The sequence below is a fragment of the Diceros bicornis genome, chromosome X, assembly GCF_020826845.1.
Source record: "Diceros bicornis minor isolate mBicDic1 chromosome X, mDicBic1.mat.cur, whole genome shotgun sequence".
Classification (NCBI taxonomy): domain Eukaryota; kingdom Metazoa; phylum Chordata; class Mammalia; order Perissodactyla; family Rhinocerotidae; genus Diceros; species Diceros bicornis.
The window spans coordinates 102,431,389-102,451,830 of record NC_080781.1 but is presented as its reverse complement, the minus strand read 5'-3'; the positions used below and the strand labels follow the sequence as shown (position 1 = coordinate 102,451,830).

The following is a 20,442-nucleotide window of genomic DNA, read 5'->3' as shown; positions in this document are numbered from 1 at the left end:
ATTTGATCTGTGGATTTCATTCATGTTTGAATGAAATATGTTTATTTCTATGCTGATGACTTTGCAAGAAAACAAGGCCAGGAGAGGCATTTCCTCAAAGGCTAAAAAGAGGCATTACCACCACAACTACTACTTGCCAGGGGATTTGCAAAGCATCTTGAGGCTCAAGGTTAGTATGGGAGGTGAGCCAGGCTCAGGAGAAGTTAACACAGAGAACAATGTTAGAGTGTTTTTCCCCCTTTTAGCCAGCCAATGCAACACAGTACTTCCAATAGTAACTCCTAGTGGTCAGGTAATAATGTATTTTCTTTAATAGTCATGTTTAGGTTTGTCTATTTCCTTTATGCTTGTGAGGTTTGGAATGGGAATTTAAAATCCTTGGGGGGAGCTATTTTTGTAGTTCAGCTGGGATGCCCTTGTCTTAGGGTTTCCCATTGCATCAGTCCCTTAGCCTGGTATGATAGCCATGATAGTGCTTTGTCTTTTAGATGAAATGCAGAACAAAGGACATGACTACTGGTGCTTATTAAAGATTCCTTGCTATTTTCACAAGAGTAGGGGCGTTACACTCTTGTCTACTGGCCAATTTCTAAATCGGGAGATTACATTCTGCTTTCCTAAATTCCCCTAGCAGAAGCAGCCATCCATGGTATCCTACTTTGCTTCCTGTGCTAAACTGCTGTGTGATGGCATTAAATGGCACTGGTTTTCTACTATAGAAGTGTTCACATCTTAGTGGAGTGGTGTGTAAATTGGTACCTATTCTCTGATTATATTTGACCCAATTTCAAACAAATTAAAAGGTAGGCTCTGATAATTAAGAATAAAGTACAAAACAAAACAAAACACCCTAACAGTGTACTAGTTGTTATGGAGCATTTTTTTTTAACCAATCTGCTTTCTCTTCTGCAACATAGACAAAAAACATTTAATGCATTTTTCTTTCACTCCACTAGTGGTTGACAGTGAATTGTTATTTGCCTCAAACAGGAGGATAGTTCTAATAGTGATGATGAGGTTTGAGAGGATATCACATATCACAAACCAGTTAACCAATCTCTTTTGTCTTCAGGTTGCATCTAACTATTTTTAACAGTTCATCTATTTCATAAAAACTTTTTAAGGAGATTCTTCCTCTTTCCTTGGTAACGTATTTTAGTGTTTCTCAATCTTTCCATAAAAACTAAGTTCTTATTTTTGTGTAACCTCCATTCCACCTACTATAGTTTAATGTCACCATCTTTTATCCATCACTAACCTTGCTATCATATACTGGTATTGAGAGGCAGTATAGCACAATGGCATGGTTTTTGGAATCAGACATGCCTGCATTCAAATCCTGGCTTTGTCACTTTCTAGGTGTGTGATGTTGGGCTAGTTACTTCTGAGGTTCAATTTCCTCATCTGTAAATGAGCAAACTCAGAGGGTTACTATGAATGTCAAATGAGATAATATATTATTTTCAAGGGTTATGAGTAAGACAAGGCATGGTACTTGGCACCCAAAAAGTGCTCAATAAATAATAGCTATTTATCTGCTTATGTACATAGATCTGACTTAATTCATAAACTCTTTGAGAGTGAGAAGCATACCTCCTGGATTTCAACATAAGTACAGTGTTGTGCACTAGGTACAGAGGCTCAATATTTAATGAATGAATAAACTTTTTTGTTTTCCTGAGTGGGATGAACAGCCCTCAACTAAACAAGATCTCACACATTTAGCTCAAAGGTGACAAAATCAATCAATCTTCTGTTGTCTCCAAATATGCAGATACCTGACTTTGTCTAGATGTTATGACATGGTATAGACACAATACAAATAACTTATACTTTCTTTTTCTATCAGCTTCATTTCTATGAATTTTAACATTTGATTATTGTCTTAGGTGCCCAGAATGAGACTGACTTAATCATACACCTTCTCATCCATCCAAGCATTCTTTGAGAATTTTTTAAATGAACACTAACAACTATCTAATTATATACCTGAACAAAATCTTTCAACTTGTGACTAAGTACACTACCTGCCCTATTTACCTGTAAGATCTGTGCTGACTACAGATATATGAATAATTGCTTTGTTCCCAAGCCAAAACAAACAAAAACCCTATAACCCACTGCCGCAAGTTCCAGAGCAAAATTAGCATCTCTAAACCAGGGAGGTGTTGGTTAGGACTTTATTTTTCGCCTTTAAATGTTTTCATGGGGCTAGGAGGGAAAGTGGGGAAACAAGTGGAGGATATGTAGATTCAATTGGGCTTGAATATTTGTCCATAGGGAAAGAGTATTGCTCTTCTACCATAATCTAGGAAAACCTCTGGTGCGTGCTTAGATTGGCATTAAAGCCACCGCCGTGTGGCCATTTCGCCGACTGCTTCGTACACACTTTACAGGCGCGGTCTCAGGTGTGGAGCTTCGAGCACCTGTGCTCACACTCGGGCAGTTCACAAACCAGTGTATTTGAGGCCGGTGTCTCAGGTTCCATATAACTCGGCTCAAGTGTCACTAACACTATGTGCAGCGCTGGTCATCGAGCTGTGCTTTGGGACTTGAGTACTCTACTTTGGACTTTCTTCCTTTCCTCCCTTCTCCCCCCCAACTAGTTCCCCTCCTTCCTCCCCGGGGTGTCCAACCTCCTCCCTTCGCTCCCACTCTGCTTTCTCGTTCTCCTTTCCTTCTCCTTCCTTTCTACTGGGCTTCCCGTCTTGCATCCTCTGCGGGCCGCAGGACTTGAGGCTGCGGCTCAGAGGAGGCGCGAGTCCGGCGGGACAGGCGCGAGGTGCCGAGTCGTGAAAGCGCGGGGCGCGCGCCGAGACGGGGGCGCGCGTGGGGCAGCCGCGTGGCCGGGCCTCCGGGCCCGGGAGCGGCGCGCGCGCGCGCCCCGGGAGCCCCTGGCGCGCCCCCGGCGGCCGGGGCCGCAGCGTGCTCGCCCCCGCCGCCAGCTCGCCTCACTTATGGGTCGGAAGCGCTGCGTGGGGGAGACTGTTACAAGATGGCGGCGGGTTGCTGCGGGGTGAAGAAGCAGAAACTGTCCAGTTCGCCCCCCTCTGGCTCGGGTGGCGGTGGTGGCGCCTCCTCCTCCTCCCACTGCAGCGGAGAGAGCCAGTGCCGAGCTGGGGAGCTGGGACTAGGAGGCGCCGGTACGCGGCTCAACGGGCTGGGAGGTCTAGCCGGAGGAGGTAGCGGCAGCGGCTGTACCCTCTCTCCCCCCCAGGGCTGCGGCGGCGGCGGCGGGGGGATTTCCCTGTCGCCACCTCCGAGCTGCGGAGTGGGGACCCTACTTTCTACCCCGGCCGCCGCCACCTCTTCCTCGCCCTCCTCTTCGTCCGCCGCCTCGTCCTCATCGCCCGGCTCCCGGAAGATGGTGGTGTCAGCGGAGATGTGCTGCTTTTGCTTCGATGTGCTCTACTGTCACCTGTACGGATACCAGCAGCCCCGGACCCCCCGGTTCACCAACGAGCCCTAGTGAGTACCGTGCCCTCCGCCGCCCTCTCCCTTGCGCTCGGGATGGGGCTCAGAGTTGAGGCAAAGTACGAGTCCGCCTCCCCGCCGGCGGCTGCCCGGTCCCCGGTGCCGCTCGACCTAAGTCAGGGCACCCCGCGCTTTCTGCCCTCCCAGGCGAGCACCCTACACTTGGAGCAGGGTGCTGCTGGAAGAGATGGCTCACTGGCTCCCAGAGGTGTTCACTTTCTCTTTGCGATAACTTCCAGGAGTTTTGACACTTCTCTCCTTCGCCACCCTGCGTCCCCACCTCTCCGGTTCTGGAGATCTGGATTACTCAAGGTGTTGACCTCTCCTCGCTTTGGTTTCCATTAGCCCATGTGAAAGCCCCGCCACTATTCCCGCCCCAGGTACCTTGCACGTGGAGCGTTACTATCCCATTGCAGGGTGAAAAGTAGCAACTATCCAACTTCTGTTCTGCTAGTGATACAACTTAGCTCCGGAGCTTATGAGGTTACCCATCTTTTCTTTTGGGTTGCCTTGTGTCCTGGGGAGGGAGGTTTTTTAAAAACAAGTTTTTCCTTACTACCTGTTTTTATCCGAACATACCCATTAAAATGTGTTTCTAGTGAAGCGCACCACCGGCTCTCTCACGTTTGAAGAGTGAGACCTTTTTTTTTTTTTTTTTTCATTCCACCGTCTGGGTAATAGCTCATTCAAAAGAGAGCTGTCCCCATAGAGCCACTGTCAGTTTGTACATTAAGCGTGCATTCGCTTTTGTGTCAATTTCATTTTTAAGAAATCTATGCTAGGCTTGATGATTTCAGAAATAAACAATTCCAACAGTAAGTGTGTAGGAATTTTTATGGTTTCCTTTGGTTTTGTACTTTTAATTATTTTACCCTTCAAGTGTGTGGTTGAAATTGTTTAAAATACCACTGTTACAGCTAAAAGCCAGGTTAATTCTAATCCCTGTCCATTTGGATGTGTGGGAGATGGGGCATGTGTTTTTTTTTTATGTGTACACTGAGTGTAAACTGACTTTTTGAGTTAAACGCTAGACAGAATGTAAAGCCCAAGGAAGGGCAGAATGACAAAGAGGGCGATTGTTTTTACTATTAGTACTTAGCATCAATAAGAAAAATAATAGAGAAAAATTTCAGTGAAACTTACACTGAAAAGCATCAACTCTTTTTCTAGCTAAGACAAGAGCCCCTTGTCCCCATATCATAAATACCTGAATTGATGTTCTTTTTAAACTGCTTCTTTTCATTTTGTGAGATTAGGGGATTAGACTACTACTGGATAAATATAAACACTTCTGCCTAGACTAAAAATATTAAATTAATATGTAAAGTGGAAATTGCAATAAAGAGTCGTGGAAATTGTAAATTTGCATTGTTTGTTTTCTTTGGCTTTGATACTTTAAATGTATCTAATTTTGTATTTTTGCCACTCTTCTGTGGTCTGTGCATTTTCTTTCAGACTTGGTTCATCTTTGGGCATTGGTTCATAAGAAATGCATGAAAGAGCATCTAGACTGACACTTTGTCAAATAAATATCTTTTTAAGTTTCATGGTTTTAATGCTAGGAGCTTAAATCCTAAACCCACACCTTTACTTAGCCAATTGGTTTTTTGGTTAAGAAGTAAAATTCATTTTGAAAAGACTGCCATGTAAAAAAATCTATGAAATATTTATTAGCTTGAGTCACTTATTTGTGACTTTTCTGGCTTCTCTTGGGTGTCTATGATGTATTAAAGCCAGTCCTGGGATGATACATAGGTTGGCTCTGCAGAGTCGTGGGACTGCAAAAATTTACTCCTGTTTAGTTACATGAGTTTGGCAAAGGCTGTTTTACTATTCACGCTTCATTGCTCCAAAGCATATGAGAACACACTTTCAGGAGGTGCTATTTTCACACATTTTAAAGTGAGTTTGGGCTAACTGAATGACTATAACAAGAATTTTAAAAGGAAGGTGAGCTTGACCAGTTCATACAGAAAATGCTTTTGAAAATGTCGTTTAATGGTGGCTACTTTGCACACATATTTAGGTATTATTTCTCTTCTAATACCCCATCCACTGGATTTTTTTTCAATGGAACTAAACAGACAAAATAAGACACAATTTTGACCACTGTGGCTATGTTAAAGCGATGGTGGAAGAATAATTACTACTATCATTTAGCAGGCCTTGAATGTGTCATGTGTTCTACAAAGCAACTAATTTACGAGAGACACTGAACATGACCAAGGGGAGAATGAAAGTTCATTTAAGTGGAAAGAGGACTGCATCTTATCTTCATTTATCTTAAAGTCATTTTTTCAGATGTACTGTGGAAAATTCAGGAAATTTTCTTAAAAGGAGTGTTTGATTCGGGGAGTGAAATAACTGTGATCATTTGACAGTGCCTTAGTAACTACCACACATTTTCTTTCTGATTTACATATTTAATAGCATTGTGTACTTATTAGTGTGGCTTTGTGCTGAGGGCCTTGAGACATAAATAGACATATTGGTTTTTTCCCCCTCAGAGTTATTACTATGGTGTCATGAGCAGTGATGTTTCACGTCCTGTCTCTGTCCACCAGAAGATGTCCTTTTGACAATTTCAGATTCTCATGTGTAAAAGCAGACTGTTTTCATTCCTTCCCAGGACATTTCTGTCAAAACGCCTGTAACTGGTACAATCTGCCTTTTATAGGTTTAGAAGTTCTAGCTTCATCAGTTACCCTTCCACTCTGAAAGGTTATTAGAAATTTCCAGTGATCTGTCTGTTTCAGATTTTGGGGGAGGTGTCAAAATATGAACAGGCTGTATGGATACAAATTCTTTACTGTTGCTGCTGTTTATTGGAGTGCCTACCTCATCACAGAGAGGTAGTCGTAGCTAGAGCTTGGGAGGAAGGTGGGAACTTGTTTAGTGGAAGGCAGGTAACATTTGTGTTAAAAGTTAGGAACACATTACTAAATCCTTGGTCTTGGTTGTACAGGCACATTTGCCCACAGAAATAAGGTTCAAGACATGATAAAAACATGACTTCAGGTGCATTTTACTATTCAAAGTCAGAGCTCTTGGATTTATATGTGGGAACCCAGATGGCCATGTTATAGGAACCCATTTGCTACTATAAATGGATCCATTGTGCCAAGTGTTGAGCCGGTTAGACTCCAGGGCAGTCATTCTCGACCTTGGCTGCACATTCGAATCACTGGGGAATTATTAACAATATGGATGCCTGGGTCCCAACCCTAGAGATTCTGATTTAATTACTCTTGGATGGGGCCTGGGCATCATGATTATTAAAAGCTCCCCAGATGATTTTAATGTGCAGCTGAGGTGGCGAACCATTGGTTGTATTTGACTAGGCCTTTCTCCTGACATTCGGATTAATTTGGTCTGGGGTGGTGCCTGGGAACCCGTATTTTGGGTCCTTTTGGTAAACAGCTGATTTGGGAAACACTTGCAGTGTGGTCTGCAGAAGACATCACCTGGGAACTTTTTCGAAATGTCGGCTCTCAGGCCCCACCTCAGACCTGCTGAATTAGAATCTACATTTTAACAAGCTCCCCAGGTGATTCTTCTACACATTAAAGTTAGAGGAGGAGTGGTTCTCGAACTTTAGAGTACGCCATAATCTCCTGTAGTGCTTGTTAAAACACAAATTGCTGGGCCCCATTCCCAGAGTTACTGATTCAGTCGGTCTGGGGTGGGGCCGTGAATTTGCATTTCTAACAAGTTCCCTGGTGATGCTAATGCTGCTGCAGTTCCCAGGACCATGCGTTGAGACCCACTGAGTTAGAGAGTAGTGAGGACCTAAATAAAGTACTTGAGTGACTGGAAGGGAATGGCAGTTTTCACTGCCAGTTTCCAGTATAACACTTCCTGCTTCCATGTCACTATTCTTTACACGTTCTTTCTAACTTAGCACCAGGGAGATTGAATGCTGCCAAGATCATAATAAGAGTCCGAGGTTCTTGGGATGGTTTCAGTCCGAGGTGGGGCGGAAGACGACTCTTGGAAACCTGTGATATGATTTTAGGTCTTTTTTTCAGGAATTGTTAAATGTGAGGGGCACATTTGAGGAGTTAAAAACAGCACAAATATGATACCTTAAAGTGAATTGTATTGATTTTAATAAGTAAAGCCCCCTTCTGTTCCCACAAAAAATGCTTTGATGATTAGCTCACTAAATAACATGTGATAAGATTTTAAAAGCTTTTACTTACACTTACGCTTGCTGGATTGCATTTTAAGAATTTCCCTCATTAACAAAGAAATATAAAAGGATCCTGCTAAGGCACTGGGATTGTTCAGTCTTGTATCTTGAATGCTATGTTGCGTGTCATGTCCAATGAACTTTTTGTTTTAATCTTCTTACCACCTTTGAAGTTAATACAGTACTACATTTTGTATAGACCACAGCACATGAGATACTTTACTATTAAACATCAATACGTATGGTTTTCCATTGCAATGAATAAAATATATTAAAAAAAATCTACCCCTGCACATGCAGATTTTGAGAGACTCCGATCAGATGTTTTAACAGTTAACTCTTTCTTGTCTTGTCACAGCAGTCAAATTACTGTTTTTCAGTGTACTTGGGAGGAATTGGGTTGTTTTAGGGAGGTGAAGTAGGCACTTGGTTTCGCCAGAACAGTAACAATCCTATCATGCGTTAGTAAAAAAGATGATTTGATAATGCAGCTCAGATCAAAGGGATATTAAATCAGCAAGGATTTTAAATGCAAGCTATTATATTTCTATTATGTCTTTTTTGATGAAGGTTGACCAGAATAGCCGGAAGGTGTATCTGTCTATTGCAGATGATCCTACTAGGCCTTTAAAGATTTCCTTATCCATGCTAGCGTAATGGTCATAATGTATAGTTTTTCTTTAAAAAAATTGTCTGAAAAATTGTTGAGCATTTTTCAAGGTATTGTGGGTTGTTTTTCAACAATGTTGATTTCCATTGGAAGGCAATTTGGTGTCCTATCTTACTGATAGAAAAGAAAGCAGGGACACCCCCAATTGTCATTTATGCTGTAAAAACCATCAGTGACTGAAGTGGAAGGATGTAGAAATATAAATTACAAAATTATTTTTATATCCATGCATAAAGGTGTATGTAGGGCAAGGTATATTTAGGTAAAAAGAAAAACTTGATGCTTATTTTACCTTCTCCCCCATATGGCACAAGGGAGTCATAATCTAGCTCATAATTTTTCTCACTTATGAATTGTGTTTGTGCTGTGTTCAGATCCCAGTTAGTGGGTGGCAACCAAGAAGGAATCTCTCTTGGGATCGCTCAGCCAATGGGAAGAAAGACCGATACTGAGAAAGTGAAAAATGCTCTGTTAGCCCATGCACGAGTTGTTTTTTCCTAAGAATGTGTTTCTCAGAAACATACTTTCACATTGTTGTCTTTAAAAAACTATACACTTTTTGAAATTGTATTTGTATTAAAACACTATAACCCATTACTGCAATGGATTATAATATTGAACTCAGTTGTGCTTCCCATTTATAGATCATTTTACTTTTTGAGAATGCATATGTGTGAAACACTAAAACTTGTGCAATTAGATTAGTCAAAAGTTCCCTATTTCAATAGGCGTTATTCTGTTCTCTCCATGTCACACATGCTTGCCTGTTTTAAAGCAGCACAATGACCAGGGCTTTTACATTTAAATTTTCTTAAATAGTCCTTTTTTTCGAACTTGTGTAATAATGTCTCTTTTTGATACTGTTCTGAATCAATTAAGCTAAGTAAGTGAGGACCAGCAGTAAAAGCCAGGAGCTGCCAAGAATGGACGTTCAATGTCTAAGCTGTCTTTCCACAATCAGTAATTGGGCAGTTGCTCACAGGACACTGGAGACAGTGTGGGAAGCTGGTGGTTGTGTAGGTGGGAAGAGTAGATTCCCAACAGTAAACTTATTTAGAGTTGAGCTTCTGGAGTTACAGTGTTGCTAAGAGCAAAAACGAGCCACAAGCTTATGTAGTAAAAAGAAAAGAGCCCAAAGGAAGAAGTATGGTGTAATAGTATAGTTGGTTGAGTGGAGCATATTTTTTGTTTGGCCCAACTATAAGTGGCATCTTTTCTATCGAGTGTGGGTGTATTTTATACAGCTCTTAATGTATCATACTTTCAAACTTGCTCAACCTTAAAAATGTTAGTGTTGAATAGCTGAGTGGAAATTATATGTCACTGGGAAAAAAAACTTATTTTTTTTAGCATATACATTATGCTGAGTTCTATGGTCGGAAACCAGAGTTCTATCCTCACAGAGCTTACAGTCTTGTTAAAGATATGATACAAATATCAAAGTCACTTAAAATGCTTACAAAGCAATATATACATGATCGTAGATGAATTAGATACCATGCTTATGTACAATATTTTTCATGTAATGACATGGAATAAAGGATTGGTCAGGAAGAAGGCTTTTGGGAGTGGATAACTTTTGAGCCAAGTTTTAAAATGGCAGTGGTACAGAGGTTATTGGTGAAGAGTTTGTATGACCAGTAGATCTTGAAGTCTTACTTGGTTGTTCTCAAACCGGTTGCTGTCACCACCACACCCCTTGCCACAGTACTTGGGGATTCCCAGCAGCTGTCTATAGTCAGCAACTTGCACTCTCAACATTCTCCATACCACTCCCCTTGCTCTGGTCTCTAAGATCATAACGCTTCAAGGCAATTAAAAGTAGACTTTGGTCCTGGGAAACCTCTGGGAAGGCTGGATAAGAGATACTGGATCTGATTATAGTTTCTTGTATTAAGAAGAGAACAGTATTTGCTGGAGAGTCCTCTAGAATGTAAGATGAATTGGAAGGAGAAGCATCTCAAGGTAGAGGAGACCAGCTAGACTTAAGGTTATGAGGGCAGTAGGAAAACTGGCGTTGGAAAAGTGGGGAAGCCACCCCAGGGGCAGAGTTTGTAAACGTAGGAAGGTTGCAAAATCAAGAAGTGGAAGAAGTTATCAGTATATGCAGGGACTCGCACTCCGGGGCCAGGTTTTGTGTAGGAGTGGAAAGATTGCAGCTCACCTGTTTTTTGGCTTCCATCATTGCCTCTTCTTTTCTTGGCTCTGTGACTAGCTATTCTTGTACTCAGGAAAAGTTTTTTCAACAGCTCTGTTGGAATGGCTATGAAATTTGATCACAAGTGTAAGAACCTCTCCCTCTTCACCTATTCCTAACTATATCTAATTTGAGAGAAAGGAGAAGACATGTTGGTTTATAGAATTTGGATCAAGTATAAAGATAGCTGAGATAGCTTTTGGATGAGGACCTGAAATTAGGTGATTGCATGGAGTAAAGAGGCATTGTAGAAAAAAATATCTTCCAAATTCCCATTGCTGGGGGATGTGAAAGGGAAAGAGGCTTTGAACATAATTCAGAATTTATAAGCCTGAAGAACCCAGAGGATGGTGGTGCCACTAAAAAACATGGGGCAGGGATGGGAAGAAACAAATGCAGTCATGTGCCGCATAATGACGTTTCCGTCAATGAGGGACTGCGTATATGATGGTGGTCCCATAAGATTAGTACCATATAGCCTAGGTGTGTAATAGGCTGTACCATCTAGGTTTGCGTAAGTACACACTATGATCACACAGTGACTAAATCACCTAACGACGCATTTCTCAGAACATATCCCCGTTGTTAAGCAACGCATAACTGTAGTTGGTCAGGTGAAATCAGATTTCTTAATATGTGTATTTCAAGTATTGACAGTTATCAGATGTCATTTCTTTTTTAATTAGCAGAACCACAGAGCAGTGACAGAGCTATTGTGATGATTTGGTCGGTCTCTTGTGATCTCTCCAGCAGCCCCCCAACCCACCACATTGTGACTTTGAACTGCTCAGATGCATAGAACTCAGTGATAATTTTCAGCTCTGTATTGCTAGTAAAAATACCTGACAGAATGTTGGGTTTCCATAATGTAGGTTTATACATTTTTTCAGTCTTCAGGCTTATCAATTTGTAAAGCAGTCAGCAATTCTTATATTTCCTTATGTGTATTTCAGAGCAGAACCTTCAGCAAAATAGAGCCTTGTGGAGGACCATCTCAAGAACTTGTAGTTTCAGACCTTGGATTAAAGGAAATTTCTGGAGGACTGGAAGTACTGTCTGGTAGTAGATTCTAGGTCCTATGTCCTCAAGCTTAGAAAGTAAAGAATCAAGCTGGAGCTGTTTTTGCAGCTTTGCTCAACAGTGAAGGATGGATGTTATCCATGGACAGGATCAGCTATATTGCTTTATGATCTTTGTGATCTTCAGTGGATGGGCAAATGTGAAAAGTTCTGCTTGAGTCCAGGCCTACTAATATTAGTTTTTAAAATAAGGTCTGTGATAGTCTTGATGATTCTTGCCTTTTCCCTATCTGTTTCATTTTACAGATAATCCACACTGTGACCCAAAGCCACATGCAATGCTGGGAGAGCACAGTTGACTGTATTATGCAATATCCTGCCAGAAGATGCTGACCAGCTCTCTAGTAATGGAAAGTAGTGAGATTGACTTAACAGCCTATATAGCTTGCCTTGCCATTCCGTATACTTTCTGTAAGCATATGACGCACAATTCTAGTAATATATCTATACTGAGATCTTGGATGGCTGCAAGGTGGTAACAGCAGATTCTCTGCTTTGCTTCAGGCATTAGTGGATCTTTGAGTCATTCTCATAGAATGGAATCTATGAAAAATTGGTTTTGGTACTGTCAGCCTAGAGGTCCCACAGCACTGTGTCTGCCTCAGAGAAATGCTCATGTGCTAGTTACATTAGTGTGCTTCTTCTCTGTGACATTATTATTGCTTATGTAGCCTAACAGCCACACAATTATATATAGGTGGTTTGGGGTGCAAATAAGTTATATAGCTGGTAAAACTTGGACCTCAGGACATATCTCATTGTAGTAAGACAAATACCCTTTGTATCCTGATTTTGAACAACGGTGAGGTAAGTGTTTAGATGATGGGTGCTTTGTTACATCCTTTTTTTAATATGGTAAGTGGAAGATGGTGTTGGTAATTTGTTCACTAAAGAAGAATCACATGAAGTCTTCTGGCCTGTTTTCCATGTTAGAGTATTGCTCTCAATACATTTCATGGATTTCCCCATGATTAAAACAAACAAACAAAAACTCACCATACTTCTTTTGCATTACAAAACAGAAAACTTGCCACTAGCTTGGCCAGGTACTTGATTTTGTGGAATAGCTGTTTGATGTTAGGGGTAGGTGCCGGGCAGTCAGTGGGTAAAATTTTTTCTTCTGTTTGTGGATCCATCTATACCACATTCTTGTCAGTTCAAAAAACCCTCACAAGAACAAATGGGAATGATACTGCTTCTATTTCTCTGACACTAATGAGGTGATATGTGGTTTGTGGTGTATTTTACTCCACAAACTCCTCTAACCATTGCCCTGTTTGGCAAGTTGTTTTGCAGCAATCCACTCTTCCACATTGAAAGCATTGGCTATGTGGGGAAAGAGAGTCAGACAGGGCTGGAAGCAGGAATAGACGGCATATGGGAATCAAGAAGGGAGAAAAATGAGGTTGTAGTTAAGTGGGGTGAAGCTTGAATTCAGGGCAGAAAAAGGAGACTGAGTGCCTGGTCTGGAGTAGGACTTCTCCAAGAGGCATATTTTACATTAACGAACTTATATGTCCCTCCTTTAGAACCAATGGCCATGGCACTCTTGTTAAAAAAAAAAGATTCCTATCAGAAACAGATGCACAGCGTGAAGTTTAATAGTATAAGAGGACTTGCATATGGGTCCCCTGAGTACTTCCAAGAGACCATATTGAAAACCATTCATATGGTGTCTTCAGAATGAGGCCTCTAGGTAAGTTTGGGAGCTGTGGGACAAGTAGCTTAAGTATACCCAAAACAAATAAATATAGCCACTCTCTGGTCATTATCCTTTCTTTTTTTTTCTTGAATTGTCTATGAACATAGTTATAAATCTTCGGGTATTCAGACGTATCTGATTTGTAGGCCTGTGTATTTTGGTATTAATAGCCTCTATTTAGGTGTATGAAGTTTATTTTATATAGCTGGCTCACAGTTATTCTCCATAACAAAGATTATGGAACAAATAATATTAAAGGGTACACCCAGCTATAATTTCTGATTGCAGAGTACAATCATAGGAAGGCATTCTGTTGAGCATACTCATCTCTTCTCTACCTTGTCTCCAGTGTCTCTTAACAGGACCTACTATGGTCAATCGAATTTGCAAATTACATTCTCACAGATAACTGGAGTGTCAGCTGTTTTTGGTTACTCAGTTTCTCTTTAATCATATGGATGTATGCTGCTTTTAGGAAGATTAGCCCTGAGCTAACATCTGATGCCAATCCTCCTCTTTTTGCAGAGGAAGATTGGCCCTGGGCTAACATCCGTGCCCATCTTCCTCAACTTTATATGGGATGCCACCACAGCATGGCTTGCCAAGTGTCGGTGCGTGCCAGGGATCCGAACCTGTGAACCCTGGGCCGCCAAAGCGGAGCATGTGCACTTAACCACTACACCACTGGGCCAGCCCCTAATTAATTAATTTTTATTGTGGTAAAAAACACCTAACATGAGATCTACCCTCTTAACAAATTTTTTTAAGTTTACAATACAGTACCGTTAACTATAAGCTCTATGTTGAGCCTATTTTTTTTTAAAGGTACACGATAGTGGCTCTACCTAAAGCAACTAATTTTTCATAGGGATTTTGGGAATCTTTTAAAAATCTTATAAATGTATTGGAGATGCACAAAGCCTATTTACAGGAGAGCCTAATTTAGGCTTTGAGGTATTTATTTTTCTAAATTTATTGAAAATTATGATTAAACTAGATTAAAGGCATTAGTCAGAAATAACCATTTTTTAAAAAATGTTTCAAACTAGTGGCATTTCAGTTAGTATTTGACCTGGCATTTATCATTTGCTTTATTAGTACACTTATTACCAAAACTACCTGTATTTGAAAAGAACTTCATTTTCTGGCATTCCTTTTAGGTTGTTATTCTTGTCCTCTGTTCTTTAGGGCTTTCTAATGAATTTGCTAATAATAATATAAGGAAACATCTTTGACAGGTAGGATCTTTGTCCTGTTCACCTACTTTTAAAGGTTGAAGGACCAAGGCATTAAAAGAAAACAATAGTTTTGACAGTTGAACCTGATATTTCTGAGGAAGTGTGTTTTCTAGAGAGATGGATAACTGGAAGACACCTTGCCTAATGGGACATTATTATAAGTAAAGCCTTTAAGTCCATATGTGTTTATATAAACAAGTTTAGTTAAGCACGTCTTGAAATTGCTTCCTATAGTGTACACACTTGTTTTGAATGAAAAGCTCACATCTAAATGTGGTAATGGCATCTGTAAAATAATAGATATGGTCAAGTCTTGAAAGTTGTTTATTTATCCTGTTGTCTATACAACCAGTATGAGGTTCTTTATCATTAGCAGAGGTGTTGGCATTTTAAATATTATCACTAAATTGTAATGCATTAATTTGGATTTTGGAGCAGTTTCTACCATATTCCAATTAGAGATGGCTTTGCAGTTCTAAAGAAGAAAGTAGAATTTCCACCATGATTATCCCTTTGCTTATAGACATTTTAAAATGAATATTTGTTCAAGCTTCAAGATTTATTTGCCAGCATTATCTAAACCTATCTCTTATTCTAAGCTAGTACTGCTCTTCACAGTATGGTTAAAATATTTCAGTTCAATAGGTAATATAGCTGTTGTGGGTAGAACACTGTACTAGGCTCCTTTTTGGGTGTGGGCGAGAGGTCTATAAAATAGGCATAAGTCATGTTTCCTGCCCTTAAAAAGCTTGCAGTCGTATTGAGGAGACAAGATTCATGAAACAAATAATGAGGTCATATATGATTTAATGGCTGAATGAGTGATAGAGACGATGATGTCTGTAGGAGTTTGGACAAAGACTAATGTGGTTTGGGGTTATACAGGAGGGCATCATGGACAAAGTAGGATTCAAGTTGGGTAGACCTTTCATAGATGGATAAAGCATTCTAGACAGAGAAACAACTTAAAGACTCAGAGGTCAGAATGAGCATTGTACAGTAGTCAATGGGTACCAATCAAAGGTAGATTGAAGTGGGGGAAATGCTAGCAAGAAAGGGGACCTGTCAGGAGACTTGTAATTCAGGCGTTGGGAAACGAAGGTCTGCCAGTTGACAATTTTAAACTATTAATGGCCTGTGAATTGCCTCTTTCTTGGTAAAGATTCCCCTTTGTCCAGTTAATTATGCCTCAGCAGCTCCTTTAATGTCATGAATATCCTGAAGCCTGGACAAGAGACTGGGAAATAACATAAGCAGGAGTCTGCTGTGTAGACAAAGTGCTTTCATTCATCAATAGACATTCAGCATAAGTCAGTTAGATTAACATTGCTTATATCTCCCTTTGCCTGAGTGCCCTCTGTGTTCGGTGGTTTTTTTCCTTCTAAACTTCGATGTCTCAAACATGAAGTGGGGAAAATTGATTAGCTACAAAGATTATGTAATTAAAAAAATAAATTACCCTAATTATTATAGATAGAATTAAATGGCTTTAAACCACTTTTTTCTCCCTAAACTAATGAAGAAATTTTACTTGGAATGTTGCAAATGCAACTCATATAAGGTAGGTACTGGGAATTATAATAATTTTAGGAGGATTGTGTACTAATTATTGAGTGATGTCATTTATTAAATTAGCTTAAACACAGATTAGTCTAATGGGGGTGTCCCTTATGGTTCTTACCATGCCCTATTCACAAATGCTACAACTGTAAGATACAAACTATATAAGCAAAATCTTTACAGGTTTTATAGTATTATTTAGAAACACAATTCTAAAAAGTTTCCTGAATTACAACAGAACAGTATATTTTTATGTTGAACAGTAATTACCTTTTGAATAAAAAAAGAGCAAAATTCTGTCTTGTGTTGGTGAATTGTCTTTAATTATATTAAGAAATAAGTTTAGAACCCAAAAATTCTTTTTCAGTGATCACTGTAAAATTTTATTTTATTTTATTTTAGAAACTGTCTTCTTTTATTATCTAGAGTATGCTTCAGAATATAAAGAAATTATATCCTGACTATGAGACTGATCTCTGACATGTTCTAGCCACATAAGCATGAACGTTGTGCTGGCATACTCAGGAAATAAAAAACAACACTAGCACAATGTGCATTAACAGTGTTCTCCATGTAGTCATCGTCAGTTTATGTTTATAAGTAAATGAGTTCTCCCTCATGTCATAGCCTTTAATTATGAATAACCTGTAATTTGAATTATATATTACTACTTTGAGGTGAAGAAATACCAGATGTTAAAAGAAAATAGTGGTAGAGAAATATTTTTGAATCAAAGTTTTTGAAGCAGACATGGATTTTAACCTTTGTAGGTGATCATAGACCCCTGCCCCTTAATAGGATAGAAGGCCACATAATCCAATGGTTCTTAGGACAGACCACACAAAGGTCCCTGATCCCTCTCAATATGCTTAAAATCTTTATTAACAGAGGTAAATGCCCTCATCAGGGGAAGGAGAGGTAATTTTGTTTATACAGGGTTGAACCGTTTAGATGCCAATTTCATTTTTCATAAGCTTCAAACAATAGGCATGGTAAGTAGGCAGTGGCCTCCATAGTGTAGAGCACAATCGAGGAAAAAAAGGCAGTGGTTTTCCGTTTTGGCTGTGGCAAAAGAACAAGCAAATCCCATTTTAAAGTAAAAAAATGGGTGTGGGTCCAAAGGGTCCTGGTTCCTGTCTCCACTGGGCTGCTCTTAGAACCTTTGCAGTGTTTATTTCAGTTCAGTCTAGCGAAATTCAGGTCAGTTTTTACAGAAAAGGAGCATTTTAGTCTTGAAGCTTTCTTTCACTTTCATGAAGAGTTATAATTATTCACTGTCCCATAATAACCATTCATTAACCCTTTACTAACTTAAATAATTTGCACCAGCCCATCAGGGCCATGGATGCTTTCCTGTTCTCAGAATTGTTGTTATATTTCTTTGCATATTTTTGACTCCCAGCTCTCCCAACCCAAAATTGAAGTATAAATCTAGGAAGATTCTTCTCTTCCCCTTCTTCAACACAATTTCTCTCTGGAGCTTTGTCATTTTTGAGAGCAGCAGTCTTGAATATCTGAAGGCTTAGTAGCAACTGCATTATAGAATTTTTGCCACTTAAATTCTAGCAGTTTTTACCACTTTGCATTATGAAGGTTATTTACTGGTCCTGCTAGTTTTCCAATTTGGGGAAGTGGTGGAGTGATAGGGGCAGAGAGGCTATAAATTTATGACTTCCAACTTTTTTCAGACAATGAGTTCAGCTATCTAAAGGAGTGTATAAACTATTTAACTGGACTGATTTTGAATTCAAGGCAGTGCTAGATCTCAAAGATTTCTAGAAGTTTTCCTAGGGAGGTTTTAAAGCAGAGAATAAGTGAGGTGTTCCATTGTGCTCCTTTCTGTGCCTTACCTGGAAGTGGTAAGCTTTTTCTCTATGTGTATAACTGACACCATAAGATCTTTGTGGATTTATTTGGTATTGTTTGTTGTTTGAGGACTGACCTGGCTACATGTAGCTGTACGCAGGAGGGTTAGAACATGTGTTTATTGTTATTAAGGAGGTATGGCATGGGCTTTAATCGCTTGCTTATCTTTTACTTATGATTCCATTCCTGTAGAAGATTGAATTGCTTGGAAGGCTATTTGATGCTATTTATTTATTTTTTTTCTACTGTTTTGTTTTAAACTATAGGTTCCCATATGTTTAGATAAATGTTGCTTTCTTTGCTAATATTTCTACAGTTAGGAGTTTTTAATCTATTGCCTAAGAATGGATTTTAGGGTGTCAACAAACACACTGAATATCATACATTTGCTGAACAAAAGGAATACCTTTATTTGTTTTTATGGAAATTCTTGATGTGTCTGTTCTCACATTAATATAATTTAGATGAAGAAAAACAGATTTGAAGAAGCCCGACCCAAGGGATTATAAATTATCCTGAAAGCACAAATAATATTTTAGCATGTAATTTCCCTCATAAAATCATTTATGGCAGACTTGTTTATGTCATAGATCTGAGTCAAAGCTGAATTCAACACATTAGTCTTTAACTTATCCAAAATTAATATCTTCTGGCTAAAAACCAACACTGCTTTATGACTCTCAAACCATTTCCTTATATGAATCAGCAGCAGTAGAATGTTGCTTTATTTCAGGGTCCATTTTTTCCAAAAACAAATTTTTTATCACTTCCTGAGTTATTGCGTAGTTTACAATGCAAAGAAAACATCCACACACAGTCAGATGATAGGGTAGACTTACTAACTTAGCAACTCATTCATACACATTACCCCTAAAGTACACAAGATTCAAATTCTTCAAATTAAAGTCTTAGCAAAATGAAGAGTTATTTAATCACAGACTTTAGTGGTTGCTCATATATTCCTGAAATTGCAGATTTTAAGTCCATGAATTCTAAAGATACATAGTAGTGAAAACTTACCATGTTATAAACCTTTATTGTATGTTCATGCTGATTTTTAAAAATACATATGGAATAGAACAGTGAAACTCTGAATGAATGATAGCATCATAAATATCACTGAGACTACTATTGTTGATTTTTATGAGTGATTTCCTCTATATTAAGGATCTGCTCAATTTAAATTGGTTTTCCCAGAAAAGATCTTAATGACTTTGTAACCACTCTTATAGTGTTTTTAAACATAAAGTCAGTGATTCTCAACATTTTTCTTCCTACAACATGACTCTATGCCCTGCAGCATGACCCGCAAACCCAGAGTCTCATGTAGAATTCTCGATGCTACTTTCAGAGGGGCAGGGCAGTTATATGAAAAGCATTATGTATTCTCATTATCTCCCTGCCCCGCCCCCCCATCCCCCCATCTCTCTCTCATAATATACACACAAAGGTATAAGCAGATTGTTTTCATATCATACCTGCAACTAAACTCATTCAGGACCTCCAGAACTCTCCAAATGAAGAACCACTTATAATATGTTTGACATCTCCTAATTTAGTATTAGGATAATGCTACCATTGTTGTCAAATTTTTTCATAACTTGTAATTTGGTTTGGCAACACTATAATGAATGATCAATTGTGTGTGATAAAATAGTAAATGTTCTATTAAAATGAGTTTCTAAAATGTTTGATTCTTTATAAAAGTCAAGACTTGGAGGTTATAATCACAATCTTCCTCATTTCATCTAAGAAATACATTGAGACCTTTGCTTAGTAACTTTTCATCTGTTATAACTCTAGGCATTGAACTAGATGCTATGCCTTCAGTCCCACCGTGACTCAGATAAGTCATAGTCACTCATGTTATTTTATTTAAAATTAAAATAGGTGAATCTTTAAAAAGAAGCAATATTTAAAAAATATTTGAAATGCAGACAAATGTTGATAATAATAAATGCTTTTGTTATGAAAAAACACATTTGTTTCCTTCCAGTCACCAAAAGTAAAATGGAATGTAAACCTAGGTTGATCATATTTTCTCTCTTCTAATTTTATAGATGTTCATGAGTACTTTAACCTACCAATTTATGTGTAGATATCACCAGGGATCCCACATATTTTGCTGGGACATTTTTTTTTTTTTGCAAGGAGATCAGCCCTGTGCTAACATCTGCCAATCCTCCTTTTTTTTTTTTTTTTGCTGAGGAAGACTGGCCCTGGGCTAACATCCGTGCTCATCTTCCTCCAATTTATATGGGACGCCGCCACAGCATGGCTTGCCAAGCAGTGTGTCAGTGCACGCCGGGGATCTGAACTGGCGAACCCCGGGCCTCCGCAGTGGAGCGCGCTCACCCAACCGTTTGCGCCACTGGGCAGGCCCCGTGCTGGGACATTTTAAGAGCTGAAAGAGTCTTTTTAGAAGACACCAATTCCAGAATGATTTTCAAACTCAAGGAAAGGG

At 39.3% G+C, this 20,442-nt stretch overlaps 1 protein-coding gene across 1 annotated transcript in view; it reads left to right on the top strand.

The window, feature by feature from the left end:
• The first annotated feature begins 2,939 nt into the window (after positions 1–2,939).
• The window catches only part of AMMECR1 (AMMECR nuclear protein 1), a 102,506-nt gene continuing 85,003 nt past the window's right edge, over positions 2,940–20,442 (top strand). Inside the window, exon 1 of the mRNA XM_058536506.1 lies at positions 2,940–3,468. Within this exon, the coding sequence (XP_058392489.1) occupies positions 2,996–3,468 (473 nt within the window). The 5' untranslated portion in view covers positions 2,940–2,995. The remainder of the gene's footprint in view (positions 3,469–20,442) is intronic.